The following is a 27,938-nucleotide window of genomic DNA, read 5'->3' as shown; positions in this document are numbered from 1 at the left end:
TACTGTATTAGAAGTTAAAACTGACAACCTTTAAAAGTATTTATGTATTCATTGATTATTTGAAAGTATTGGTTCAACTGACTTATGCAGATATTCAAAATGTTGATACGTTTCATTACACTACTAGAGGCCAGTGCATGAAATTCATGCACTGGGGGGGGAGAGGGGTCCCTCAGCCTGGCCTGTGCCTTCTGGCAGTCTGGGAACCCTTGGGGGATGTCCAACGAACAGCTTAGGCCCGCTTCCCACAGGGGAGTGGGCCTAAGCCAGCAGTCGCACAGCCTTAGCGCTGCCATGGAGGCGGAAGCAGCTCCCACCACCACCACTGTGCTTGCCAGCCATGAGCCTGACTCAGGGCTTCTGGCTGAGCTGCACACCCCTGTGGCAGCACACTGACCACCAGGGGGCAGCTGGTGGTCAGTGCCCCCCTGGTGGTCAGTGTGTGTCATAGTGAACAGTCATTCCATAGTTCAGTCGATTTGCATATTAGCCTTTTATTATATGGGACTAGAGGCCTGGTGCACAGTTCAGTTGATTTGCATATTAGCCTTTTATTATATGGGACTAGAGGCCTGGTGCACGAAATTCGTGCAGGGGGTGGGTCGGGTGCGGTGTGGTCCCTCAGCCCAGCCTGTACCCTCTCCAATCCGGGACCCCTTGGGGGATGTCCGACTGCTGGTTTAGGCCCCATCCCCGGTTTAGGGATGGGGCCTAAACCGGCAGTCGGACATCCCTCTCACAATCCAGGACTGCTGGCTCCTAACCACTTGCCTGCCTATCGGCGTGATTGCCGCCTAATCGCTCCCCTGCCAGCCTGATGGCCCCCAACTGCCCTCCCCAGCTGGCCTCATGGCCCCCAACTGCCCTCCCCGGCTGGCCTCATGGCCCCCAACTGCCCTCCCCTGACGGCCTCATGGCCCCTAACTGCTTCTGCCTCTGCCCCCACCACTGTGGCTTTGTCTGGAAGGAAGTTGGACAGTAGGAAGATGTCTGGTCTCCCGGTCTAATTAGCATATTACCCTTTTATTAGTATAGATATTTTAAACATCACCTTATTTAATATCACTGGTGATGTCATGAGAAACTTCTTTAAGTATTGGGACACCGTCAAGCTCATGATGGCAGGTCTAAGATCTCCACAATTTTAATTTTCACTTGAAAGCTGGAATCCTATCATAGGCAGCAAATACTATCAGTTGTTTTCCGGAAGTGGCAGGCTCACTTTGTTCACTTTGGGGAAGTTGAATTACTATAGTTTGTAGCTATTCTTTCATGTAAAAATGATATTCCATGAAAAAAAGCTGCTAGTTTCATTTGCCACTTAATCACACAAGCGCTTTCCCTCCAGACAGCCATCATACCTCCGTGTAAACCTCACCTCAGTGCAGTGCCCATAGTGTGGACAGGCAAATAGTACCTGAGTGCTGAAACAGTTTTGACCTCACAGACTCAAAGGCTCTTAAGGATCCCACGGGCTGAGGACCATACTATGTGCACATCTGCTTAGGTCTCTGGGTGTAACGTAAGATTAATGTGTATGATGATGTAGTGTAAGTTGGGATTGTTTAGTAGAAGGCAGATTTCATAATGAAAGTTTAAAAATACTTAGCAAAGTGGAGCTCATGAAATGGAATATTACTTAGCTGATAAAGGGGGAAAGCTTGCCCATATTTGTAACTTAATTTTACCTCTACTTCAGGGACCTTTTCAGATGAGTGATATGCAAGTATTTGAAAAAAGTAATTTAGATGTTGAATACATAGTTGATGCTAGGAAGGCCAGGATGTTGAAATCTAAGCACTTTAGAGGGAAAATTGAATCATGAAAGCTGAGCTCTGCCCTCAAGGTTTATAATGTGTGTATTTGCATAATCAGGTAGGTGAGTGCTCTTGAATAATACAGGCATACCTGGTTTTATTATGCTTGCTTTGTTGCGCTCCACAGATGTTGTGTTTTTACAAATGTAAGGCAAGACCCTCCACCAGCAAAAATGTTACAGCTTGCTTTATTGCGGTACTCGCTTTATTGCAGTGATCTGGAACCAAGCCTGCAAGAGCTCAGGCATGCTTGTGTAAGAGAATATGTGTACCTGGACATCTTTTCTTTGTGTATATGTAGGAATACAGTCTTTTGATTTGTAGCTGTATAATTTTATATAAAATCAGTTGCTTTATAGACTATCGTTCTACATCAAAGTGCAGTAACTTTCTACCTTTTCACTGCTCCAGACACAGTAAGAAATACGTTTTTATATTTTGTTCTGATATGGATATGAAAAAACTTTCATGAAACAATTCTTACCTTAACTACATGGGATTCTATAATTTTTTAAATTATTTTATCCATTCTGTTTTATTTAAAAAAATTAATTTAAATAGTATATATGAGATATTGTGTTTCCAGCACTGTTCTGAGTACTTTTGAGGAGTATTACATGCATGCATAAAAACACGCACACACATGCAGAAGAAAGTAAATTAATCCACATGAAACAACTGCAGAACAAAAGATTATCAATTTTTAAATAAAGAAATTTAAAAAATGGAAACCAGATTAGTGCAAGTTGCCCAGGGTTAGGGACAAGAGGGAGGTGGGTGTGGTTATAAAAGGGCAATACAGGGAGGCATCCTTGGGTGATGAAAGAGGTTTGTATCTTGACTATTGTGATGGATACACACAGGATAAAACTGCAGAGCACACACACAGACACACACAAATCAGCACAAGTCAAACTGGGAGAACCTGAATTAAATCAGGGAATTACCCATGCCAACTCCTGGTTGTGATATCCCACAGTTTTCAGGTATATACGGGGTTTTATATTATTTCTTACAACTACATGTGAATCTACAATTATCTTATATAATAAAAGGGTAATATGCAAATTGACCCTAACAGCGGAACAACCAGGAACGACCAGTCACTATGACACGCACTGACCACCAGGGGGCAGACGCTCAACGCAGGAGCTGCCTCCGGGCGGTCAGTGCGCTACCACAGGGGTATTACCACTCAGCCAGAAGCCGGGCTCACGCTGGCGAGCGCAGCAGTGGTGGCGGCAGTTGGACATCCCCCGAGGGCTCCTGGAATGCAAGAGGGTGCAGGCTGGGCTGAGGGACCTCCCGGACTGCACGAATTTCATGCACTGGGCCTCTAGTCCCTAAATAAAAGGTTTTAAAAACTATTATAAAATGCACTTTCTCCATTCTTAATACATCTCTTGACCCCAAATGAAAACATACAAGGAATAAACACCAAAATCCCTCCCACTGATAAATAAACAAACACATAACCCTAACCAGTTTGGCTCAGTGGATAGAGTGTTGGCCTGCAGACTGAAGGGGCCCAGGTTCGATTCTGGTCAGGGGCATGTACCTTAGTTGCAGGTACATCCCCAGTGGTGGGGTGTTGAGGGGACAGCTGATAGATGTTTCTAAATCTCTATCCCTCTCCCTCTCTGTAAAAAAATCAAAGTATATTAAAAACAAACATAAAAAATTACCATCTAGGTCAGTGATGGGCAACCTTTTGAGCTTGGTGTGTCAAACTTCGCCAAAAAACAGAGTATAACTCGGGTAGTGTGTCACTTTGAGGAAAAAACATTATTTCGCAAATGTTTCATCCTCAGGAACAGCAAATGTTTCATCCTCGGCATGCGGCCGCCACCACTGCTGTGCTCACCAGCGTGAGCCCAGCTTCTGGCTGAGAGGTAATACCCCTGTGGTAGCCTCAGTGGCCGCATGTCATCAGAAATGGCTACGCGTGTCAGTGCTGACACGCGTGTCATAGGTTCGCCATCACTGATCTAGGTGCTGTAGTAATTCCCCTTAAAAAACACACACCCCAGAATAAGCATTATGTCTAAATATTCTTGCCCTTAATTTTAATGTTTTTTAAAATTCCTTTTAATTGCATGTGAACTTAAGTGAGTCTTAAAGATCATATCCTATAAATTGAAGGTTTCTCATGACACAATAGTGATAAGATGCTCTATTACTTTGAGTTCAGATGCTGGTGGCATCTTGCTTAATGAGAGAAGGAAGGGAAGGGAGAGGAGAGCCACCATTATCTCCTTGTTACTAGATAAGAAGCAAATCACACACACAGTCTTCCTCTCTATAGTCTGCATGAGTTGGGCTGAGGGGTGAAATGAGAATATAAGGGTTTCTCAAAACTAGATCTTTACCGGCTTTGAATATCCTGGAAAAGACTCAAGTGTATCAAGCTCTTTCACTAATGCAAAACGAGAAATAACGTGACAGCGGCTCTGGAATTCCTTTGGTGTGACGTTGAAGGTGATCAAGGCAGGGTGACATGCACGGGCACCCGCACAGTAAAACGGGCCTGATTAGGGCAGATTCCCATTCACATAAAATGATTTCCAGGCAGGTAGTTCGTTTGGCTTTGAGTTTCCACCTGACACTTGCCTGGTTGCAGTCAAGATGTTAATAGGGACATTGGGCCCCTCTCACACCAATCTGTAAGCTTCACCCTCTCAGCCTCACCCCTAAAGACCCACTAAAGAGACTGACTGCTTCTACAACCTTCGCAGTGAACTGGAGGAATTCCTCCAGCCCCCATCCTTCTCCCCAAAACTCAGCCGGAGGGGGTAGGGGTGGGATAGGAGGCAGGGGTCAGGAGAGGGTGGGGGCGGGGAACGCGGCTAGGAGAGCCCAGTGACAGGCAGTGACTGGCCTGGGATGCGGGTGGTGGGCGAGGCAGGGCTGAGGACAGGGCAGGCTAATGGCTGCAGGCGCAGGGCACCAGGTGACACCCCCAGGGGTGCGGGCCACGCGGGTGCAGGTGAGGGCTCACCCGCGTTCTGCAGGGTCTCGATGTTTTGGGGTCTGGTCGCCAGCTCTGCCACCATCTGCACGAACTGGGTTCGGGCTTTCTGGTACTGCTCGAACACTGCGGGGAGAGACATGGTGGAGCGAGCTGCTCAGCCATCCCCTGGCTCCCGCCAACTGCTGTGGGGGCCGCCGCCCCAGCCCCTACCTTGCAGCACCTGCCTCTGACTCATGGTGCCCGAAGCTCTCCGCTGGCCACAGCTCGGGGCGACCTGGCTCGTGTGCCCCGGGCCTGCGAGTCCCAGAGTCCCAGGAGCGGACGGGGTGACTGCGATGTCACCTTGGCCTCAAACCGGAGCCCGTGTACCCGCCCGGACCTTGGCTGGCTAGCTTCTAAGGGCAGTCCCGGGAGTGACGTCATGGCCACGGCATGGGACCTGTGCTCCCAAAGATGGCAAGCTCCGAGGGAAGTCCACCTACAGGGGTGCCCGACGTGCCAAATGCACCCATCCGCTGCAGGAGTGGTGCCCCTCAAGTGCCACTGCTAGGATGGACTGGAAATCTGTGGGGAGCACAGGTTCTTCATAAACTGACCCCAGACTCGCATAGCTGACTGACTGCAGGGGACTCGTCCCAGCAGGGAGCCCCAAGCCGAGAGAGCCCCGTGCAAGCGCAGACAAGGAAGTTGGGCAATGGAGTGGTCTTGGCTTCCACAGTGAAGAGAAATCACACGAGTGACTGTAATCTGATAAATACATTATTCCTAATGCAACCTTAAAGTCAAATGTTTCCTCTTTAGTCCAGCTTTTATATTTGGGGTGACTCCTATACAATAATCTTGCAGATCTCATTCTGACTTGAGTTATCTGATGAAGGCCTGACATTTTGTGGAGCCCCAAATAGTTGGGAAATGGACCCGCAATCAGAGCAGTATGTTTAGTAAGGCAGGTGCCTGTCTTTTGCTCCGACGTTCAGAAACCAGTGATACCCACAGTCCCTTTACTTAACTCCAAGGCTTAAGTTTCACAGTGATCTCCACATTTACCTAAAGAAACAGGTCTTTAAAGCATGTTTCCATTTCGAGATTGGGGAGGGGAGCAAATAATTAAAATTACAAACAAACCATTGTGATGTTGTTTTCAGTTCCTTGTATTATGAAAAAAATCCTTGAAATCAACAATAACTTCCATTCCTCAGGAGTGCCCACTCTGGAATGGGATTTTATTCTGGGTTTGTCTAAAAACAAAAAAACTGTCTGCCTCCGTAATGCCAACACCTAGTCTCCAGTAGGCTTATCTGAGTCATCTATTGGAATGCAGATTCTGAGAAATAAATCTCATCTGAGCCCGAGCTAGCTAAGTCAGTCAGTTTAATTCAGTTCACCTGTGGTTTGCTGAATCAGTGAATTTTGCTGTATACCTGTCACCATGGAAGTATGTCTCTTAAAGTGTCAGTATGTTTGGCAGTAAAAAAAAAAAAAAAAGAAGAAGCCTATGTTTGTAAAAGTTATGGAATGTGTTTGCCAATCTAGGGAATGCTACTCATTCACTTTTAGCTTTTCTCCCTACCTGTCCCTCCAGAATTTGGCAGTGCTTAATGAGTAAGTCATGGTAACACATTTCTTTGCATAAATCTAATGAGACCAGTTCCAAACTATGTGGTATTATTGACCAAGACTTTGACTGGAATGACATGTCAAAGAGAGACATGCCTGGATTCTGGATGTCACCAGAATGCCTTACAGAATTCAGACTGACCCTCAAACTGATCAACGCCAACCAAAAGCCACTGGCAGAAATGGCCTGACACCTTGCTTGGTCACATGGTTCATGGCAGTCTTTCCAGGGAAGGACTGAAGGTTGCTTTCCTGAAATACAACAATAAATGAACCTCAAAACACCTTTGGGGACTTCAAGGATGTAATGACTTGACCCAAATGTATAGGTGTTCCGGGAATAGCCTGATGGCAAATGAGCATTGGCTTCTCTGCCGTGAGGGGCTGACTGCTGACTAAAAGTCAATCTAAAGATTCCTTATGAATAAGTAAGATTCTAGCCAAACAAATTTGATCAATTGCTACTCTTGTTGTGTTTATGCAAATAAGTCAAACTAAAACTGAACTTAATACAGTCTCCTTAAACATGAGGGAGAAAAATTGTGTTTCAATGAAAACTACAATGCCCAATTGTGGGCATTGGACTCCGGTGCAGTTAACTGTCTTCAAAGTTTTGTTTTTAAGTCTGTGTCTGTATATGCCATACAGCATCTGATGACATCACCAGAGATGTTCTAACTGCAATCTATGAGATTGTCACTGCTTACTTTCATTCCAGCAAAGCTTTGCATATGGAAATCTTTGCAACTGGTTTATGATTTGCTGTGTACATTAACCTTTCTTGCTTCTGTTATCATAGAATATGTGCCTATGTCCATATTTACCTGATTGCTTGCTCACAAAATATAGACCTCACTTTAGAAACCGTCTACATCACCGTCCTCTGAAATGAGACTCAACGATCTGGACTCATGACTAAGTCAATGAAAGATGAGTGGTCTATCGGCTTCACTTGAAACTGCTTTCCCTTTTCTGTTCAAACAAGTCAGACAAAGAAGGCCCACAGTTTCTCATGGGGGAAATCTTAGTATATTTCCTTACCTTAATTTAGATGAACTATGGAGGACAAAAAGACTTCAGATAGTTACAACACACCTACCTCCAGGGAAGCCACTCCTCTAATCTAATCGGGGAAACTAAGTTAATCTTTCCCTTTATCAAATGGGTTTTGCCTCTCACTAGACCTTTAGTTGTTATAAGTTTCCTCACTTTTCAATTGTGCCTTTTAACCTTGTCAAATTGGTCATTTCTAGACTACAACAAGGACGCCAGCTTGTCCAAAGAGTCATCCTCCCAGGGGACACCAGACTCACCTGGACTTTGCAAAATTCCTCTTCTCTGCACTAGAACTCCTCTCCTTTTTGCTTCCCCTTTCCTCTGGCAGACAGGGAGAACCTCTGAACCTTGGGACAGATAGGTTTCTACCCCTTGGTAGCAGGAAGCAGTTACAAGAAGACAGACCCTGTCTGTTTCTCCTTTATAAGGTTACAAGAGATGTTTTCCCCCATCAGGGGGGAGTGATAGCATTGTAATAACCTGGTTATTAATGAACTGGAAAGGAACAAAGGGGAGGCCAAATATTATAGGCATGCCCAGTAAAGAAGGAATAAATACAGTCTGAGAACGAAACCTGAAAGCCAGCCAGATTGGAAACACTGAGGCCTAGGTGCTCCCAGGTTTTCATCCACTCCTTTCCAGTTGTCCAGAGGAGATCATGTAAGGACTTTTCCTTTAGATCAAAAGATACACACATACCAACTAACCAAGATTCCTAAGTCTAATCACATATTCCCCAAGGTCAGAAGCACACTGGACAGGAAAAATGAAAGGGACAATTCTAATGCTGTTTTTTCTTAAAATTTTATTGAACTCCCCTCTCATCCCATTTTAGCTCCATTAAATGAATGAAGATGCATGTAAAATCTGAGCCTGATGGTGTTCTTTCCAAATTATATCTTAAATCTCTGAAAATGTGACTTTTGAGACTTGGGAAAGTGAAGCTAGGACAAAGGAATACTGATGACTTATTTTACATGCCTGCTTCCTTGTTTATTCATGAGCAGAGCTAGACTAAGAAACCTTTCTATGAAAATAGAAGCTTGTCTGCAGTAGCATAATGCTTAATGTTGACCTATCCTCTCTGGCCAGGAAAGGTAAGAAACAGTTTAGGTAAGGTAAGAAAAGACCTTAGAAAACTTGGGATGAAAAGGAGTTTCCTAAGTTCTTAAGGTTATCTATGACAGGCTATTCACAAAGTCTATGTGCTAGATTAATGCATTTATGTCACCAGCATTAGAGTCTGTGCTTCTGTCAATCAGTTTCCTCTTTCAACTATTTCCTTTCTATAACCTGCTGTAGAATTTGTAAGCCCAGTTTTCTTTGCTTATGCCTATGAAGAATTGGCCAAAATAACTGAGTTTTTGAATATTATATTTTATCTGTCTCTAGTTGGAGGTGTGTGTGTGTGTGTGTGTGTGTGTGTGTGTGTGTATGTGTGTGTATGTGTGGTTTTTAATAGAGCAATAACAAATGCCTTAAATTATTTAATGTCTTTATATCTACTTTTAGAGTAAATCCTCTGTAAGAGATCATGAATAGTTTCTCACATAGTCAAGTCACTATTTTTTAAAGTATTACATAAAATTGAAAATATTACCTAAAGGTACTTTACATTGAATAAATCTAGAGTATACTTAGTTCAAATATTTAGAAAGTCCTTTATTTAACTATTATTCATAATTACTCTGCTGTGAATTTGAATATATAAATGTAACTTTGCTTAGTTAGTAAGTGGTTGATAGCTGTCCACTCTCTGCAAAAGTGTATCTGAATATCCAGGAGAATAATACCTGAAAAAGAAAATTTTTATTAGATACTGGTGAAAAGATTTAGCTCAGTAGGCACAAAAGATTCAATAAAAGGTTGTATTTATCTGAAGTAATTCTAAGAATCAAACCTCTGAATTATGCTCCAGTAATGCTTGTGCACAAGGCTAGAGCCTATCAGGAAAAGAACATTGCCCTAGCTGGTTTGGCTCAGTGGATAGAGTATCAGCCTGTGGACTGAAGGGTCCCAGGTTCGATTCCAGTCAAGGGCACATGCCTGGGTTGCGGGCTCGTCCCCAATGGAGGGCATGCAGGAGGCAGCTGATGAATGATTCTCTCTCATCATTGACGTGTCTATCTCTCCCTCTCCCTTCCTCTCTGAAATCAATAAAAACATATTAAAAAAAAAAAAAAAGAACATTGCCCTGGCCATATGGCTCGGTTGGTTGGAGTGGCATCCCATACACCAAAAGGTTTCAGGTTCGATTCCCTGTCAGGGCACATACTAGGTTGCAGATTTGATCCCCTGTCGGGGTGCATATGGGAGGCAGCCAGTCCATATTTCTCTCTCTCCCTTCTTTCCTCTCTTCCTCTTTCTTAACATATCCTCAGGTGAGGATTAAAAAAAAAAAAAAAAAGAAAGAACACCAACTCACAAGACTGTGCTAGATAAATAACAAAACATTTAAGGGCTTTCAATGCAGTGGCAAAGAATGGATATCTTCAAAGTAAGATACTGGGACCCAGTGATAGTATTCATTAAAGTGACTTGTTTTATTATGTCAAGTGACTGATGTTGCTTTAATGATCATAACTAATAGATTTTTTTTCATAAGTTAGACAACACAATCTATCATTACTAATCAACTCCTGCATTCAGATTGTCTTAGGGATTATTCACAATGCAGTTTTAATCAGGTCTGGTCAAACATAAAAAAATTTTTGGAAGCATAATTCATATTACAGAACTATTTCATAAGTGTTTTACAAATATTCCATCATACATACCTAGGAAGTTAATTGATTTCATTTGTTCTTGGGCACCTATAAATTTGTATTTATAAATAGAACATTTTATAAAAGATTTAGTATAAAAGTATTAAATATATTGATTAGTATATTGTGGGATGATTCATATACCATGGAAAGAACTTACATGCATATAAAATATGTCAAGTAAAATTTGGCAGACATTCTAGAATATAATAAATGACTAAAAAACTAAACTGTAATTTAAAACTTTCTGAAACACTTAAAATAACGAATACTCATAAGGTGTTTTCTCCAGATAAAACCTAATGTTTGAGGCTTGCTTTGTCCTTTGTTAGTTATCTTTATCCTTGGATGCTTGACTTAAAAATTCATAATTGAGAGTATACTAATTTATTCCATAATTTGTCAAGTTATAGGATGAAACAGAGCTGTATTTTCTCAATAGGGTGCTCTTATAGGTAGCCATAGTTAAACAGATACATACAGACAAACGTAAAAAGCTACCTTAAAGGATGCTGTTTCTCTAAAAGCCTCCTACTCTAGAAAAGTCCTTCAACAAGTGGATCTCTTCAAAGTATTCATACACTGAGGAATTCACAACTGCTTTCTCTGAGTTAGTCACAAATTTTAAAGTAGGCCTCACCTTCCTAGGCCTTATAAATATGTCAGACACAAGAAAGGTATTTTTTAATTTCAATAGCAAGAAGTAGATTACAAATAAAAACCCAAACTTTAAAAATTGTGCTACTATATGGTAGGTGCTAACCACATACTCTTTATAAAGGGATTGAAATGAACCTCCAAAAAAAGAACAGGAAATTTCTTTTTTTCTGCCCGTCAACCACTGCTATTCCAATTTTTTTCTCTATGGCTTTTTAAAAAATAGTTGTTCAAACTTAAAAAAAAAAGATATCTTTATTGATTTCAGAGAGGAAGGGAGAGGGAGAGAGATAGAAACATCAATGATGAGAGAGAATCATTGATTGGCTGCCTCCTGCACACCCCCAACTGGGGATCAAGCCCACATCTTGGGCATGTGCCCTTGGCTGGAATCGAACCTGGGACCCTTCAGTCTGCAGGCTGATGCTCTATCCACTGAATGAAACCAGCTAGGGCTCTCTATGGCTTTTAAGAGTATAATTGAATTAACCTTACCATAGATCCATGTAGAATTTTGGTTATTATACAGTTACCATTATCAGAAATGTGCCAAATGGAAGAGTTGTATGCATGCTTCTCTCCCCAAATTAGAAGATTCCTAAAAGCATCTTCCCCTCCCTAATTTAGGCAGAGATTCAAAAGACAAAAGAGTTCCAAAAATATCTCTGGCTGTGGCATGGACAAGGACTAGAACTTAAATCTTCTAGCCTCTAGTCCTGGGTGCCTTCTCTCTCATCATACCAACTATCTTCATTAGAAATTTTTAAAGATTACTAAAATTGGAAGGCAATATAAAGTAGATATTTAGGCTAAAAAGAGCAGAGAGAATGTGATCATTGATAATTTGTCTTGTAAAGAATTAGTTCTAAAAGAGTCTTCAAGTGATTCTTGAAAATATGATTGTAAAAATAAAACCATTTAAAGGTTATATTGTCTCTTTTCATAAACAATGTTTCAAAGATTTCTATAAAACACCATTTTATAGAACCTAATGCTTTAAAAAATATATCAGAAATTTAAAAAAGTCAGCTAACCAAAATTCTTCATGATAATTAGCCAATCAATATATATAAAAGCCTAATATGCAAATTGTCCCCACTGGAGTTTGACTGGGAGACTGATCACTCACTATTGATGTGTGCTGACCACCAAGGGGCGCTGCAGAATTAAGGAAAGCCCTGGATGGCAGCCGGCAGTCAGGGAAGGGAGGCCCCGGCCAGCAGCGGGAAGGCCCTGATAGGCCACCTGTGTACAAATTTCGTGCACCGGGCCTCTAATTTTAAAAATAAAATCCCAGATCACAGAATGTTAGAACTGAAAAATTTACAGTGGTATTTTGACAAAACACCAAATTAGATTCTAACATGACAGAGTTTTTCTTTCCCTTTGTGCTCTGTAAAATAATCTTAGAAAAGTGTAGAAAGACAACTTCTGTTCAAGAAAGTTCTTTACCATTGGTTAATTCTAATAGGCCATTCCATTTGGGGGCCCTTTAGTTTTCATTTTTCTATAATTTTGTTTATATTAGAAAATTGTATTGGAAGTTATTTTAAACTTACATAAAATAGCATTCTTCCAAAAGGGATGTGCAAATGTGTAAAAATTAACTATTTTTTTCTTGAGAAAAGATTTTTATATTTTCATCATTTAGTAGTTTTACACATAATATATATCCTATAAAATAAAAGCCTAATATGCTAAGTATCTGGTCAACCGGTTGGCCATTCAACCAATCAAAGCATAATATGCTAATGATATGCTAAGGCTGCTTAACTGCTTGCTATAATGTGCATTGACCACCAGGGGGCAGGCAGTCAACCCGTTGACCAGTTGCTGTGATGTGCACTGACCACCAGGGGGCAGATGCTCTGACCAGTAGGCTAGCTTGCTGCTGGGGTCCGGCCAATTGGGACTGAGCGTGACAGGCTGGACACTCCCTGGAGCACTCCCGCGATCCCTCCCCGGCTGGCCAACCTCCCATATCCCTCCCTGGCCCTGATTGTGCACTGGTGGGGTCCCTTGGGCTGGCCTGCACCCTCTCACAATCCGGGACCCCTTTGGAGATGTCAGAGACCCGGTTTCAGCCCGATCCCATAGGCCAGGCCAAGGGACCCCACTGGTGCACGAATTCATGCACTCGGCCTCTAATGTTATATAAACTTTTTGATATATCACATTTGTAAAGTATATATAGTAGATATACATTTTATGATATACTATTCCTTGGGTATATTTTATATGAACTAATATTTTCAAAGCTCACTTATTGGAACTCTTTTGGTCAAGGAGTTCTCATAAACCTCCAAAAGTGCATAAACTTATCTCTTTGGAAAGAATTTATCTGTAGAATATATGTGAACAGAAAACAGATTTTAATCTTAAATAAAATTATTTTTGTGTTTTTAGAATCAATGTTACCATATGTATTAAGAATCACTAATATTAAATAGGAAGAATTATTTATATGTTACTAGAGGCCCGGTGCATGAATTCGTGTACAGGTGGGGGGCCGATCGGGGGCCGGGCTGGCTGGGCAGAGGGGTCGCGGGTGGTTGGCTGGCCAGCCCCGCCCCCTGGTCGAACTCCTGGTTGAACTCCCAGTTGAACTCCCAGTTGGGGGGACAGTTTGCATATTAGCCTTTTATTATATAGGATAACAAATTTTAAAATTGGAATTATATTCTCTAATATTAATTAGAGCAGGCGTCCTGAAACTACGGCCCGCGGGCCGCATGCGGGTGTTTTTGCTGTTTTGTTTTTTTACTTCAAAATAAGATACGTGCAGTGTGCTTAGGAATTTGTTCATAGTTTTTTTTAAACTATAGTCCGGCCCTCCAACGGTCTTAGGGACAGTGAACTGGCTCCCTGTTTAAAAAGTTTGAGGACCCCTGAATTTGAGAAAGTAAGAAATAAGTGCAGGATTAGAAAAATATGGCCTTTAATTCTGCATGTGTTGTGGGCATTTTTTCCACATAATTATTTTGGGGTTAGTGATATGGTTCTCTTTTAGGATTACAAGGTCTGAGGCTTAGGTTTAATCCTCTTCAAATCAACCTCATTAGAAAAAATTAATCTTAAAAGTAGCTTCCTCCTATATTACTATAAAGCACCTGCATAGCATAGACAACATTATTTATTTAGTTGTTTTTTCAAATATGGATTGTAACTTTCTTTTTGACACTCAACATATCTCTTTTTCTATTTGTAATACTGCCATTAATAGAAGTGTGAGCTTAATAATATATCTAGGGAACTATGAAAATCAGAATCCACAGGCCCTTTTCTAAATCAGGTTCACATTAAAGATTAATTTAATTTGAACTCTGTATTGGGTATTCTTTATGAAGCATGTCCTAGATTAGTACAGAAATGTCTCAATTGCCATTCCAGTTTGATTTGGAAATGTGTGTGTCAATCAGAACATTATTTCATTTGCAGGGAAAACTGATCAAGAGCAGGGGTGAAGGTATGCACTGGTCTCATGTAGTATTTTGACAGAGTGGATTATAAAATACAGATTTGAAAACAGAAAAACCACATTCTAATTTTGAACATCTCAAAGTCTATTTTTCCCACCTTACTATTTCCTCTGGGTAGCAGTTGTTAATGCTGTTGATGTATTCTTGTAGGAGAGACCCAGGTTCGGCTTTTATCTCTTGAACCTTTTTAAGTCCACCACTTGTTACAAACAGTCGTCGAGCTTTGCTGTCATGTGGCAGCACCTTGAAAAGTGAAGCACATTAAGATGTCAGATTTGCTTTTCCAAGTTGGAGTGTTACTGCTGAAAAGCAATAATATATCCGAGAAAATGTAAGAGAGAATGTGTGTCTACCATACCTGTAACATAATGAGCCTAAATTTTGCTGATGATTAAAGGTAAAATTCAGTCTTTTTAGAAATGTATGAACTTTTTATGTTGTGCATATGAAATAAAGGCAATGAATATGAGCAAAGGCAATGGAGATCCACTCATGTACATAAAACATAAAGTGTTGTCTCTCCTTTGCTGACCCCCATTCAACATTTTCCCACTACCTACAGAATTAAAGGCACACACCTTAACGAGGCGCAGAAAGCCTTCCGTGACCCAGCAACTAAATACCTCTCCTGCTTCCTTTCCCACCAATCTCTATCCCAAATTTTGTTCAATAATCTCAAAGGGTACATGACAGGCCATTTCTTGCCTTTGCCCATGCTGTTCCCTCTCCTAGAATGCCCTTCCATCTTCCACACACCTCCCCCCATTTCTTGGCTAACTCTTGCTTGTCTTTTAAGATTCAGCTCAGGTGTTACCTCCTCTAAGAAACTTCCTCTGAGACATCCCTACTCTCTTATCCCAGGATGTTAGGTACTTTTCTTCTCTCACGGCACTGTGTTAAGCCCCATGCACTTGCCACAAAATATTTTAGTTATCAGTCTATATGTCTGCACACATAAATGTCATGAAGGCGGAAATTGTACATTTATTCATTAATTTATTTCTCTAATGCCTGGTGCCTAATAGATGCTCAATTAATGTTCAACAAAGGAATGAACATACGAAGGAGTAGGCAGGAAAAGGAAATTGAGGAGATGTTAAAGAGATAGAAGAATCAGGAAAGTTAAGAAATCAACCCAAGAGATTTTAAGATTCTAAGCAACCAATAAGAACTAAAGAAAGTCACTGGGTTTGATAGCGGATGTTGGTGTGTTGAGAAGAAAGAGCCGGTGCAGATGAAGGAATTGATTATGCACGACAACAGCCGACCAGACAAGGAAGGTCCTGGAAAGGGGGTTCTCAATGTGGGGATTCCCACTCTCTTCCGTGGTCCTCGCTACTGTTCCCTCTGACAGAAACACCCTTTCTATCCCCACCATTCTTACTCTTTCTTCAAAACCAGCTTTTTTTCACTTGCACTTCCTCCACTAAAGCCCCCCAGGAGTACCTCAGACTACATTCACTTATTCCTTCTTTTTAGAAAAGTTTATTATGAAGCCTCCCACACTGAAGTGCTTTCTAATTGTTTCTTTTGGTCTCCTCAGCTAGATTACAAAGTTCCTTGAAGAAGAACGTTGTCTTATTCTTTTTTGTGTTATCTCTCAAAGCTTTACAGGGTACGTGTAGGCATTTAACAGATACTGAAAACTACAAAAGGATCAGGCTAATAGAATGTCAATACACATCACCTGGACAGTAAAAGATTACACTAGTATATATTTTTAAAAAGTGGAATGTTTTATGAGTGTTGGTAATAACTTAATACTTAAAGTCTTTTGCTAAATCTGCTATAAAACACCATGCAAAATAAAGAAAATGGTTTGGTTCATCAAAAAAAAAAAAAAAAAAAAAAGTGGAATGGCCCACAGATATATCAGTTTTAGATATTCTTTTGGTCTGGAGGGTTTTCATGCCTCCTGTCTGTCCCCAGCCACAGTCAACTACTATCTTTTTGCCTTCTGCCTAGCTTTCCCATCTCTTTCCAATGCTCTGGTGCCCTTAGATTAAGAAAACACAAAATTCTGCCTGAAGCAAATATTCCCATAGGCATATTTATAGGAGTACATAATATGAGGTACTGTCTTTATTTTATCTTGGCTGTCTAACCTTTCGCAAATTTCACTGATTTATTTTTATTTACTTTGGTGACTGATTTTTCTTAAATCAAGGCTCCTGCGCACAATTTAACCAGTTCTTGATAGCTTAGGGTCACCATCCTGGCCATTAGTGGCTGTGGCAATGCGGCCATTCTCTCTCAGCTTTTGCTATCAGTAGTCAGTCCTGCTGGCTGCTGCCCACCGCTAGCAACTTGACCTTCCTACTTTACTACTTTTAATCTGTAATAATCTAAGAAATATAACAGCTGCATTTGTTTAAATTGTTCATAAAATAATTCAATTAACTTCAAATGACTGTCTGAGAAGCATCTCTGGTAATTGCATGACCTTTGGGAAGAATATTTCAGTGCCTCAGAGACCGTTCTTCTTTTCTTTATAAGATCTTTGCAGTGTTCCCAGATGCGTGAGTCTAACAGACACCAGGGGAATTACTAAAAGTTACTTACCAATATAAATTATATTATGAGGGTTTTATGTGTTGACATACTATTTATTCCCAAGAACACTAAAAAAGATGGTTAAGAGACCATGAGAAAGAAGGAAGTGTGGATTATGTATGTGTGAATTTATTAATCTATGTTACCATCCCTGTCAATACAATCAGTGAAAGTAGGAGAACCCTGCTCCCATCTTACAGAAAACATTGATCCACCAGACAAAACAAGTTAATTCATCTTCATTTTCTCCCCCTACTTGCAGGCTAAGAGCACGTCTTACCTTACTGAACTGTCCAACCACATGCTTTAGGATATTGGGAGGAGCATCGTAGAGAAATGGCTCCAGGGCTGGTAAATAGGTGCATTTCTGTAAGATACTCTTTATGGCCTTTTTACTCTGTTGAAACACAAAGCAAAATACATATCAAAGTAAGCAATTGATTAAAGCTTGACCACATTACATTTCTCATGTTTCTGGAATTAAAAAAAATAAAATCAATTTCCTGGTCTAAGCTGCAGTTGTTTCATTTTAAAAAATAGTTGTCAGAAAAGCTACTATCTTTCATTGGTTTTATCATAGAACTAGAGGCCTGGTGCACGAATTTGTGCATGGGTGGGTCCCTCGGCCTGGTCAGTGATCAGGGCCGATCGGGGCCCGTCTTACCCAGTCCCGATCGGGCCAATCTGGGTCGGGAGGTTGGCCAGCTGGGGGGAGGGACCACGGGAGGTTGGCCATTCTCGGGAGGTTGGCTGTGGGAGCACACTGACCACCTGGGGGCAACTCCTGCATTGAGTTGTCTGCCCCCTGGTAGTCAGTGCATGTCATAGCAAATGGTTGACTGGTCGTTTGGTCGACCGGTTGTAACAGTCGCTTAGGCTTTTATATGTATAGATACCCTGCCAGTTGTCTTTGTGCCAAATTTTAAAATGTATAGTGTGTTATTGAGCTCTTAAAACACCTATGAGGAAATTGAAATTAGAAATCATAAAGCTATAGACTAAAAATTAATAAGTATTATATTTTATTAAGTATAAAATTTGTATATGTGAAACTGTGAGATAACTAATGTCCTATTCCTTCCAATCAACAAATATGAGAAAATACTTAGTTTACTGTAGAGTGCCATTATCAGGCATTCTATGTTCTCCAAAAGGCTTCATGACTTATAGGTGTGGAGTCAGAAATATCCTACTGTGTGCAATATTCAATGAGCACTTGCAGATATGCTGCTATAGGTCACGGGTAGAAATTGCCCCACTCACAGAGGCACAACAGGATCTACTCAACTGTAGAGGAACACTCAACAACAGGGAGTGTCTCACCCACAAGCGAAAGAATAAGTACCTGCAGGTACCTTTCCCACCCTCCCCCAGCATCGATACTCCATGGTGACACCACGTGGTGCTGCCCCCCTGCCAAAAGTGGAGCTGGAGAAGAGCTCTGATGTGACTGTAGCACATCCCTGCAGTCAGCTCTAAGGCCATGGCTGGTTGTGATTCTGTTGCCTTGTATGAAAGCCTGCCCCCTTCCCTTTGGAAGGCTTCACAACTGGGTTTATCTACAGCTGTTTTCCACTGGAAATCCACATCTGCTTGTGTGTTTGTGGTTTGTGCTTCAGTATCTCCTTCCTCTGATCAATCGATCACCTGTTCTCTCTCTGAGACCTTAGCTGACCTGGTCTTCTGGAATCACGTTACTCAACAGTCAGCAATGCTCTTGAATGTCAAAGAGCATTATGATGTTCACTTCATGAATTTTATAGTTGATAAATGTATTCTACAAAAACTTTAATCACATTTGTGCTCTCAAATAAAGAAACTCTTGAATTGATGGTTTCCCTGAGACCCACGCTAAGCAGTCTTATAATCTCTTATCTCTTGATATTTGTTCTCAAATATTGTTTTATAAGCTAGATTAAAAAAAAAAAACCCATTAAGTAACGCAGCACAATTTTTTCCCACAAGTAGTATAACAAATTGGAATTAAACTCTCAATTCTCAACGCACCTGGTTACCTTTGTGATGAACTATCTTAGGATCATGGTGACTTTAGCAGGTCAGTATATTTACCTTAACTGCTGACAAGGGTGACTAACAGTACAGCAGAGACCACATTCACCGCCCCATGCAGACAGCCTTACTCTAATTCTAACAGTTCCAAATCGGTGATACACTGTCAAGTTATTAATCAAGAACCCTGGAGCATTAGAACTTCTAATGACACTAGAAATTCACTGAGCTTTACTATCCTTCGTCAAGAAATATACTAGATTTATGTTTATATATACTTCTAGATAGGAACGTATGTCATGATTAATAATCAGCTGTATTGCCCAGCATGAAAGGAATATCAATATATTAATTAAGATTTTATTTACTTGTCAATTTCTGGATTTAAGATTTTTAACAACTTCATTGGCTAAACAAAATGTGGCATACAATACAATACAATATTATTTTGCAATAAGAAGGAACAAATAACGATATATGCTATCCAAGAATGAGCCTTGAAACTTATGCCAAATAAAGAAGCCAGGCACAAAAGGCCACATATATTGTGTGATTCAATTTAAATCAAATGTTCAGAAGAGACAAATACACAAAGACAGAAAGTAAATTAATGGTTGCCTGAGACTAGGTAGGGAAGATATGGAATGATGGCAAATGGGGGAATAAAAATGACCTAAAATTAAAGTGAGTTGTGGTTGCACAATTCTGTGAATATACTAAAAGCCAATGAATTGTACACTTTCAATGGGTAAACTATATGGTAGATGAATTATATTTCAGTAAAGCTGCTAAAAATTAAAGGGAAGAACCATCATGATAAGAACATAATAAATCAAATGATTATCTTAGAAATAGTTTTATAACTAAGGTGATAGAATGAACTTATTCAAATGCCAAAACTAACATTTCAATAGGATGACTCTAAATCAAAACAAATGAAAATGCAATTGCCTGAATATTTAAAAAATATATATGGGTAAGCTTATTAAAAAGATGTATTTTTTTCAGTTTTTAATCAGGTATTTGAAATAACATACGTACAGGCAGATAGTAAGGCTATATATGAAAATAGGCAAGAAATTCCAAGTAGTATAACAAATTGGAATTAGTATAACAAATTTTGGTTCTCTTGGATCAGAACCAATTAGAGAATGCTTATAGAAATTGGCATGCTTTTGGGACAGACAAAATAAACTTAAACATGGCCTTATAATTTGAAAGCTGCCACAGAGTAACAAATGAGAAATGCCAATAGACAGTTCCTGAAGCTCTTGGTTGCATTTTCCCTACTGAGATAATGTCAAATCAAACAGACGTGATCTCTCACCCAACAACTTATAGAATCCAAGAGACCTTGGGGAAGAAAAAAAAAGGATGATCAAGTCTCTACATTAAGAAAATATTTGGATGGACTTAAAGCAAGCATGTCAAACTCACAGCCTGCAGGCTGCATGTGGCCCACAATGTATATTTTTGCAGCACAGCCAATATAATGGTATGTAAGAAATGTTTTAATAAAAATTTCGTAACTTAATTTTTACAATATCCTGTTATACATAATCTATACTAATAAAAGGGTAATATGCTAATTAGATCTGGAGACCTTCCAGATGTCCTTCCAGACAAAGTCATGGTGGCAGGGCTGAGGCAGAGGCAGTTAGGGGTGATCAGGTCAGGAGGGGAGGGCAGTTGGGGGAGAGCAGGCCGGCAGGGGGCGCAGTTGGGGGCAAGCAGGATGGCAGGGGGGAGTTGGGGGTGATCAGGCCGGCAGGGGGAGAAGTTGGGGGTGATCAGGCTGGCAGGGGGGCAGTTGGGGACGAGCAGGATGGCGGGGGGGCAGTTGGGGGCAAGCAGTCTGGCAGGGGGGCAGTTGGGGGCGATCAGGCCAGTGGGGGGGCAGTTGGGGGTGAGCAGGCCGGCGGGGGGGGGGAAGTTTGGGCAATTAGACCAGCGGGGGGGGGGAGTTGGGGGCGAGCAGGCCGGCAGGGGGGCAGTTGGGAGTGATTAGGCCGGCAGGGGGAGGCAGTTGGGGGTGAGCAGGCCAGCAGGGTGGGGTAGTTAGGGGTGATCAGACTGGAAGGGGGGACAGTTGGGGGCGATCAGGCAGGCAGGCAGAGTGGTTAGGGGCGATCAGGCAGGCAGGCAGGTGAGTGGTTAGGAGCCAGTGGTCCCGGATTGCGAGAGGGTGCAGGCCGGGCTGAGTCCACCCCTCCCCCCATGCACGAATTTTGTGCACCGGGCCACTAGTTATGAATAACAAACTACAACATTCTCTAATGACTGATTACTATAATTGTGTTGCATTCATTTCCCTTATGCACCTTATGCGCAGGTGCACCATTTCTCTCCACTAATACTAGCAGCGAATATTTTAGCAGCCGATTGCCACGTCATTAGTCTTGGACTGACTTGTTTGGTGTGTGCAACAGGAGATATTTCACTTTTGGAGAACAAGAAAAATAGGTTTATTTGCGTTACTTATTAATTTGTGCAGTTATTCAGTGTCTGGTAAGTCAATGTTCAAGAAAATATATTAATTTTTATTAAAATGTTCTATTATTTTATGTTAATGATTACTCATTTATTTCAGGCCTTTGTATTCAGCATGTCTCTAGAGAAATAAACCTACTTTTCTATGAAAATTGAAGCTTTTGTTTTTTTGCGGCCCCCATAAACTTAAACCTTGTTTATTTGGCCCGTGTTAGATATGCTTGACTTAAAGCCCTGGAAGATTGCTAATAGTACAATGATTGATAGACTAATGGCTAACGAGATAAGAAAATATTTTCTGAAAGTAAATATTGTATCAAATGTAGGCAGGAGGAACCTTAACTTCTATTAGTAAATCTAAATATTTTACTAAAACTACCTTTGTTAAAATAAAACACAATAAAAATTATATTTTACTCCAGTGATATTTATACATCATAATATCATTATAATTTATTTAAAGCCAAGTTATATAAACTTGGTAGTATGTAAAGTATATGGGGTGGGCAAAAGTAGGTTTACAGTTGTGAGTATGTGAAACAGTTTATTCTTGTATTATTAATTAATTACTATATTTATTTGTATTATAATTGTAAACCTACTTTTGTCCACCTATTTGTTAGTTTCTTATTTTAATTAAAAATTAAATATAATTTAACACTTCTTAATTTTACTTTGAATTATTGTCTTTTCTGTGCACTTCTTTAAATCCAACTCAATTCTAAAAGTTGTTTTAAAAAATAACTTTTTCCGAATGAGGTAGTGTTTTCTTTCTTTAAAATTCTATAATTATTAAACAACCTGTCCTACTTTATAGTCATGTTTTGTGAATCAGTTTAGTAGCCAGTAATATTTTTTCAGAAAGCTGGATTTAAAAAAATACATATTTTAGAATGTTTAATTTAGTGAATAATGTGGACATTTTTCTTTTAAGGAACAAATTTAGGACATATAATTTTAAAAAATAGGCAGACTTGGAGTTAGGAGAAGTGGATCATGGCTTCAGGAACACCCCTTGCCCAGTTACATTTACATTTGAAAGCACCTTAAGTTCTTTTGGAATCAAATTTTAAAATAATATGTATTTTTATATCGGTTTATATTGATATTTTTATATTGATTTCAGAGAGGAAGGGAGAGGGAAAGAGATAGAAACATCAATGATGAGAGAATCATTGATTGGCTGCCTCTTGCACGCCCCCTACTGGGGATTGAGCTGCAACTGGGGCATATGCCCTGACCAGGAATCAAACCATGACCTCCTGGTTCATAGGTTGACCCTCAATCATTGAGCCACACCAGCCAGATCGGACTCAACTTTTAATGTAAGATGGACTTACTCTGCAGCCAATTCTAACTCCAAGATTCTATTATTCTTCAATGCCTATTCTATAAGAAAAAGCAACAGGAATGTAGAAGGCAACAACCTGACATTCATTTTACAAACAACTTTGCATCTGCAAAGATCTTTCTTTAAAACATATCACTGATGTTTAGAGACAAGGGTAACCCATTTTCAAAGAATACCCTCCTCAGTTCTTCTGATAAATTTGTATTTCTTGACTCATAAAAGCAATATTGTCCATAATGAAAATTAAGATATTTTAAATTACACATTGAGTCAAAATCTAACAAATCTTCACGAAACAGTAAGAAGTAAGCACTTGCTTTTACTTGAAGATCCTCAGAGCTTTCTGCCGACATGTACAAAGAGAGCAGCACGGGCAGAATGTTTGTGACTGCGACGGCCCGTGCGTGCTCCGGAGTGTGTCTCCCGATCTGTGCCAAGGCCCAGGCAGTGGCAGCCTTGATGTGATCTTCTGGTTCTTCGGACAAGCAGACTGACAGCTGGGGCACACCCTGCAGCGTTGATCAAAAGAGCAAGTGTTATGAATCCAGACCAGTATGAAAGAGTCTCCGTGTCTCCCAAACATTAGAAGAAATCATTTGGCCTTGATCTTTTTCCCTAGATGGTTCAATAAATGGGCACAGCACAGGGGCTGTCATTTTTCAAGTCAATAAAATGACTAGAACAAATTTACCTTAATTATCTGTTGCAATTCAACTAAATGATCTCTGCTAGCATTTACTCACCAAATACAGAGGTATTTAACCAAACAATAGATGCCACAGATTAGTATGCAGGCAAAGCCAGATTCCACTGTGACAAATTTAAATGCTTAGATTTTAAAATCTTTTATTTTACTTTGGTAAAAAACTTAATTTAGAATCCTTTAAAATTGCCTTTTCACCACGGGCCCCTGGGTCCGGGTGAGGCCATGTGTCCCTGGATCCGGGTGAGGCCTCACGCACCTAGATCTGGATGAGGCCACGTGCCCCTGGGTCTGGGAGAGGCCACGCACCCCTGGGTCCAGGTGAGGCCATGTGTCCCTGGATCCGGGTGAGGCTGGGTCCCGGGTCCGGGTGAGGCCACGCGCCCCTGGGTCTGGGAGGGGCCACGTGCCCCTGGGTCCGGGTGAGGCCATGTGTCCCTGGATCCGGGTGAGGCCTCGCGCACCTAGGTCCGGGTGAGGCCACGCGCCCCTGGGTCTGGGAGAGGCCATGTGCTCCTGGGTCCGGGTGAGGCCTTGCGCCCCTGGGTACGGGTGAAGCCGGATCCTGGGTCCGGGTGAGGCCGTGTGCCCCTGGATCCATCCGGGTGAGGCTGGGTCCCGGGCCCGGGTGGGGCCACGTGCCCCTTGGGTCTGGGTGAGGCCACGTGCCCCTGAGTCCGGGTGAAGCCGTGCCCCTGGGTCCAGCCGAGACCAAACCAGAGGGAGTCGGACCTCCGTTACCACCATTTGTCCACCATCCAGAGCTGAGGGGTCAGTGCTGACATGTACACATAAGGAACTGGTGGACATTGAAATTGGGTCTCAAAAGAACTGTTGGTCCAGAAAGAAACTCACTACAGACTGATTCATTTGCCTGTCAGCATAACTATTATTGCCCGTCTCACATTCAGTTCTTATAAGTATATATCTAGTGACATATGATCTCGCTCATCTAGGGGAAATGATGAACAACATAGACTGAGGAACAAGAACAGAACCAGAAACAAGGAGGCATCGATCGGACTATCGGGCCTCAGAGGGAGGATAGGGGAGGGTGCGGGGAGGGGGGAGAGATCAACCAAAGGACTTGTGTGCATGCATATGAGCCTATCCAATGGTTAAGTTCAACAGGGGGTTGGGGCATCCGTGGGGAGGGGTGTGGGATGGGAATGGGGGGATGAAGACAAATATGTGACACGTTAATCAATAAAGAAATTTAAATAAATAAATAAATAAATAAAAATAGAGTTGACTAGAAAAAAAAATAATAAAATTGCCTTTTCACTAAGTATAATAGATCCGACAACAAAGTAACTACTATAGATTTGAAATCCAATGAATAATATGAGCCAGAATTCTACTTAAGTAACTTTTAGATTAAATATGTTCACTACAAAGACCTTTCCTGAACTAGTAAATAAATGTCCATTAATTTTGGTCAGCTTTTATTTTATTTTAAATATGTTTTTTTAAAAATTTATTTTATTTTAGAGAGGGAGGAAGGAAGAAAGAAGAAAGACAGAGAGAGAGAAAGAGAGAGAGAGAGAGAGAGAGAGAGAGAGAGAGAGAGAGAGAGAGAGAGAGAGAAACTTCCATGTGAGAGAGGAATCATAGATTGGCTGCTTCCTGCATGCCCCGTACTGGGGATTAAGCCTTCAACCCAGGCATGTGCCCTGACCAGGAATTGACTGGTGATCTTTTGTTGTATGGGATGATGCTTAACCAGGGCTTGGTCAACTTTTAAGTGATAGTTTTGACCATTCTAACATGACTGAATGTCAAAGTAGAAATTATTACTTTTGTTACACAAGTAGTGCGTGCTCGCATTTTGCATTTCAGGCTTCAGTTTTATCTAAATAATCAAAACAGAATTAACTAAAAGGCCTACATCTGTTTCTATATCTAAGGAAGAATCCAATTGCCAAATCAAATTATAATTCCAGATTCTGTATAGGAATAACTTTCTAACTAATTTGAGACGATAATAATTATCACCTTAAATTTAGTACCACTAAAGTCAATGTCACAACATCATGCTACCATAGCAAAATCCCAATGATCATGTACACTTTTCCCCTCCATGCCTTTAAATTTGATTATTAAGACCAATTTTCTCAAGAGACCTGCCGTATTTCTTCATTGGCTTCTCTTTCTCCAACTAAAAATGTCTATCTGCCAATACAAAAGGTCAGACCTGTCTTCAGAATGAGGCAACTTTCTAGAAAGTCCATATTCTGGGACATAGCAAGACTGAAGAAGCAGGAGGAAAAGAGGTCAGCCTCCTCCACCCCAGCCTCAGTTGTTATGAATGGCTAACGAGATAAGAAGCATGAATGTGCTTTGAAATTATGAAGTATTATTTACATGTGAAGCACTGCTATTAGTCCTTAGAGTCCTATGTAGGAAAAAGAACGACACATAGCTGTGCGGTTTCTCTCAACTAACTGAGATCTTCAACTAACTGAGAGACAATGAGGTGGGCGAGGCCAGCAGCAACCCTGGACCAAAGTGGGGTGGGGTGGGTTAGTTTGGAGAGGAAATACAGGAAGCAAAAGCAGTTGCTGCTTCTTTCATGATTCTGCCTATATATAAGCTTTCTGCGATCCACAAAAGAACCAAGAATCAAAAATCCCAGTGCTATCCCCACAGTGACCCTTCAGAAAGCAGCACTCCTGTTCTAGTCACTATCATAGTCTGTGGTAATAGAAGAACAAAAGGAAAAGCGTAGGATAAAAAGTGAGTTAAGCAAAGAATTATCAAGGAATATGTAGGAGATAAAGATCTGAGGCTCCCTTTTATTCTAAGGATTAGCAAGGGATTAAAAAAATAGCCACACTTCTGTTTAACACACAGCAGCTGATTTTCTATGCTGATAAGAAACCCGCACCCGAGAGGGTTGCTGGAGACACTGTAAGCACACAGCTTCTGAAGCGTTTCTCTGGAGGATCAATAATTATTCATTTAATCAATATTTCTGGGCACCTACTGTGTGTCAGGGATACACTGTATGGTGTGTTAATACCAAGTTGTAAATTGAAATGAGGCCAAATTCTTAGAGCAAAGACACAAAACATCACTATCTGACATGTGCTCTGAATTGCCTACATCTAAAAAGAGAAATTAGTTCATGAAAGCTGAAGGAAAGTGGATAAAAAGGGATGTCCTAGCCATTGTCATCTCCTGCCCAAATGGCAGGTAAGGGGAGCATGACCACCGGGCATGTAATTTATAAGAATAGTCTTTAGTCAAAGTATGCTTCACATGTTTGTAAATATATACTCACTAGAGGCCCAGTGCATGATTGAATCATGCATGTGTAGGGTCCCCTACATGCTTTCGCTTTCGATCGCGGGGGAGCTGGGTGGCTGTCCGCTGGTGCACAGAAGCCTCCAGTGCGGCGGAGGCTTCTGAAAGGCCTGGTGCCTGAGCGGACAGGCACCCAGCTCCCACACTTTTGATGGTCCGCGGTGGGACATGAGCTCGCTGCCCCAGAGGCCCCTTCTGTGCCGCAGCACAGCCATGGCGCAGACGCTGAGCTTGAGCCGCTGGCGATGCGAGCTCAGCGTCCCGCCGGCCTAATCGGCCACCCCAGCCACCCCAAGTCCCGCCCCCCCGTGCCTCCTGGCCAATCGCGGGCATAGCGAAGGTACAGTCAATTTGCATATTTGTCTATTATTAGGTAGGATTCCTTCAAGGATACAAGTACACTGAATGTGTCAATAAAGGTAACACTAATACTCAGAGGTATTGATATTTTGTAGATATTAAATACTGAGTGAAATTATAAACTGCCTGAAAGTAAACTTTACTTCAAGCATTTCTTTTGGAAACTTACTAATGAACCCTGATTAATTCTTCAGGTTTCTTTCTCTCTGGTCAGTTACATTTTATGATCGGTGGGAGAGTATTACCATGGTTCTGTCTTAGAATATCTCACTGCAATAACTAGAAGAAAACCGAGCAAGAACACACCTTGCTAATGATCACCGCCATTGCCAGGTTCTCAGAATGAGCCGCCACGTAACCAAGCATCATGATGCCAGGCAGCCGTATGTTCCCTTTGCAAGACCCGATGCAGTCAATCACGGCCGCCACTCCTCCTGCGTTCACTATCAGCTGTGAAAGCTAAGGAAAGGAAGGTGACTGTGAAGCATAAGATGGTTAAACATAACTTTACTTGTCAAACATTTTTACTTAGGACCCGAAAACACCTGGTAAAATTTGAAATATGATTTAATGAAATCTCTATAATTATTAAAAACATACAAATATAATAATCCAATTTTTTTGGGGTCAATCCTCACCCAAGTATATTTTCCATTGATTTTTTTTCTTTTAATCTTTATTGTTGAAAATATTACATAGGTCTTCTTTTTTTCCCCATTAACTTCTTCCAGCCCGCTCCCGTCCTACCCCACCCCCTCAGACCCTCATCACCCCATTGTGTCTATGGGTTATGCTTATATGCA

At 41.2% G+C, this 27,938-nt stretch overlaps 1 protein-coding gene across 2 annotated transcripts in view; it reads right to left on the bottom strand.

Annotated features, from left to right (window-relative positions):
* Positions 1–9,102: 9,102 nt before the first annotated feature.
* Positions 9,103–27,938, bottom strand: part of SPAG6 (sperm associated antigen 6) — a 59,974-nt gene continuing 41,138 nt past the window's right edge. The window contains exons 7-11 of one of the 2 annotated variants that reach the window (XM_054715617.1): positions 27,442–27,594; positions 23,084–23,275; positions 17,196–17,312; positions 14,460–14,605; positions 9,103–9,254 (exon numbers count right to left, since the gene is read on the bottom strand). In XM_054715617.1, the coding sequence (XP_054571592.1) occupies positions 9,185–9,254; positions 14,460–14,605; positions 17,196–17,312; positions 23,084–23,275; positions 27,442–27,594 (678 nt within the window). In that variant the 3' untranslated portion in view covers positions 9,103–9,184. The remainder of the gene's footprint in view (positions 9,255–14,459; positions 14,606–17,195; positions 17,313–23,083; positions 23,276–27,441; positions 27,595–27,938) is intronic. The other variant, XM_054715618.1, reaches the window with a different exon arrangement.

Source organism: Eptesicus fuscus, chromosome 5 (genome assembly GCF_027574615.1).
Source record: "Eptesicus fuscus isolate TK198812 chromosome 5, DD_ASM_mEF_20220401, whole genome shotgun sequence".
In the NCBI taxonomy this organism is placed as follows: domain Eukaryota; kingdom Metazoa; phylum Chordata; class Mammalia; order Chiroptera; family Vespertilionidae; genus Eptesicus; species Eptesicus fuscus.
The sequence above is the reverse complement of the archived record's forward strand: the minus strand, read 5'-3'. Positions and strand labels throughout refer to the sequence as shown.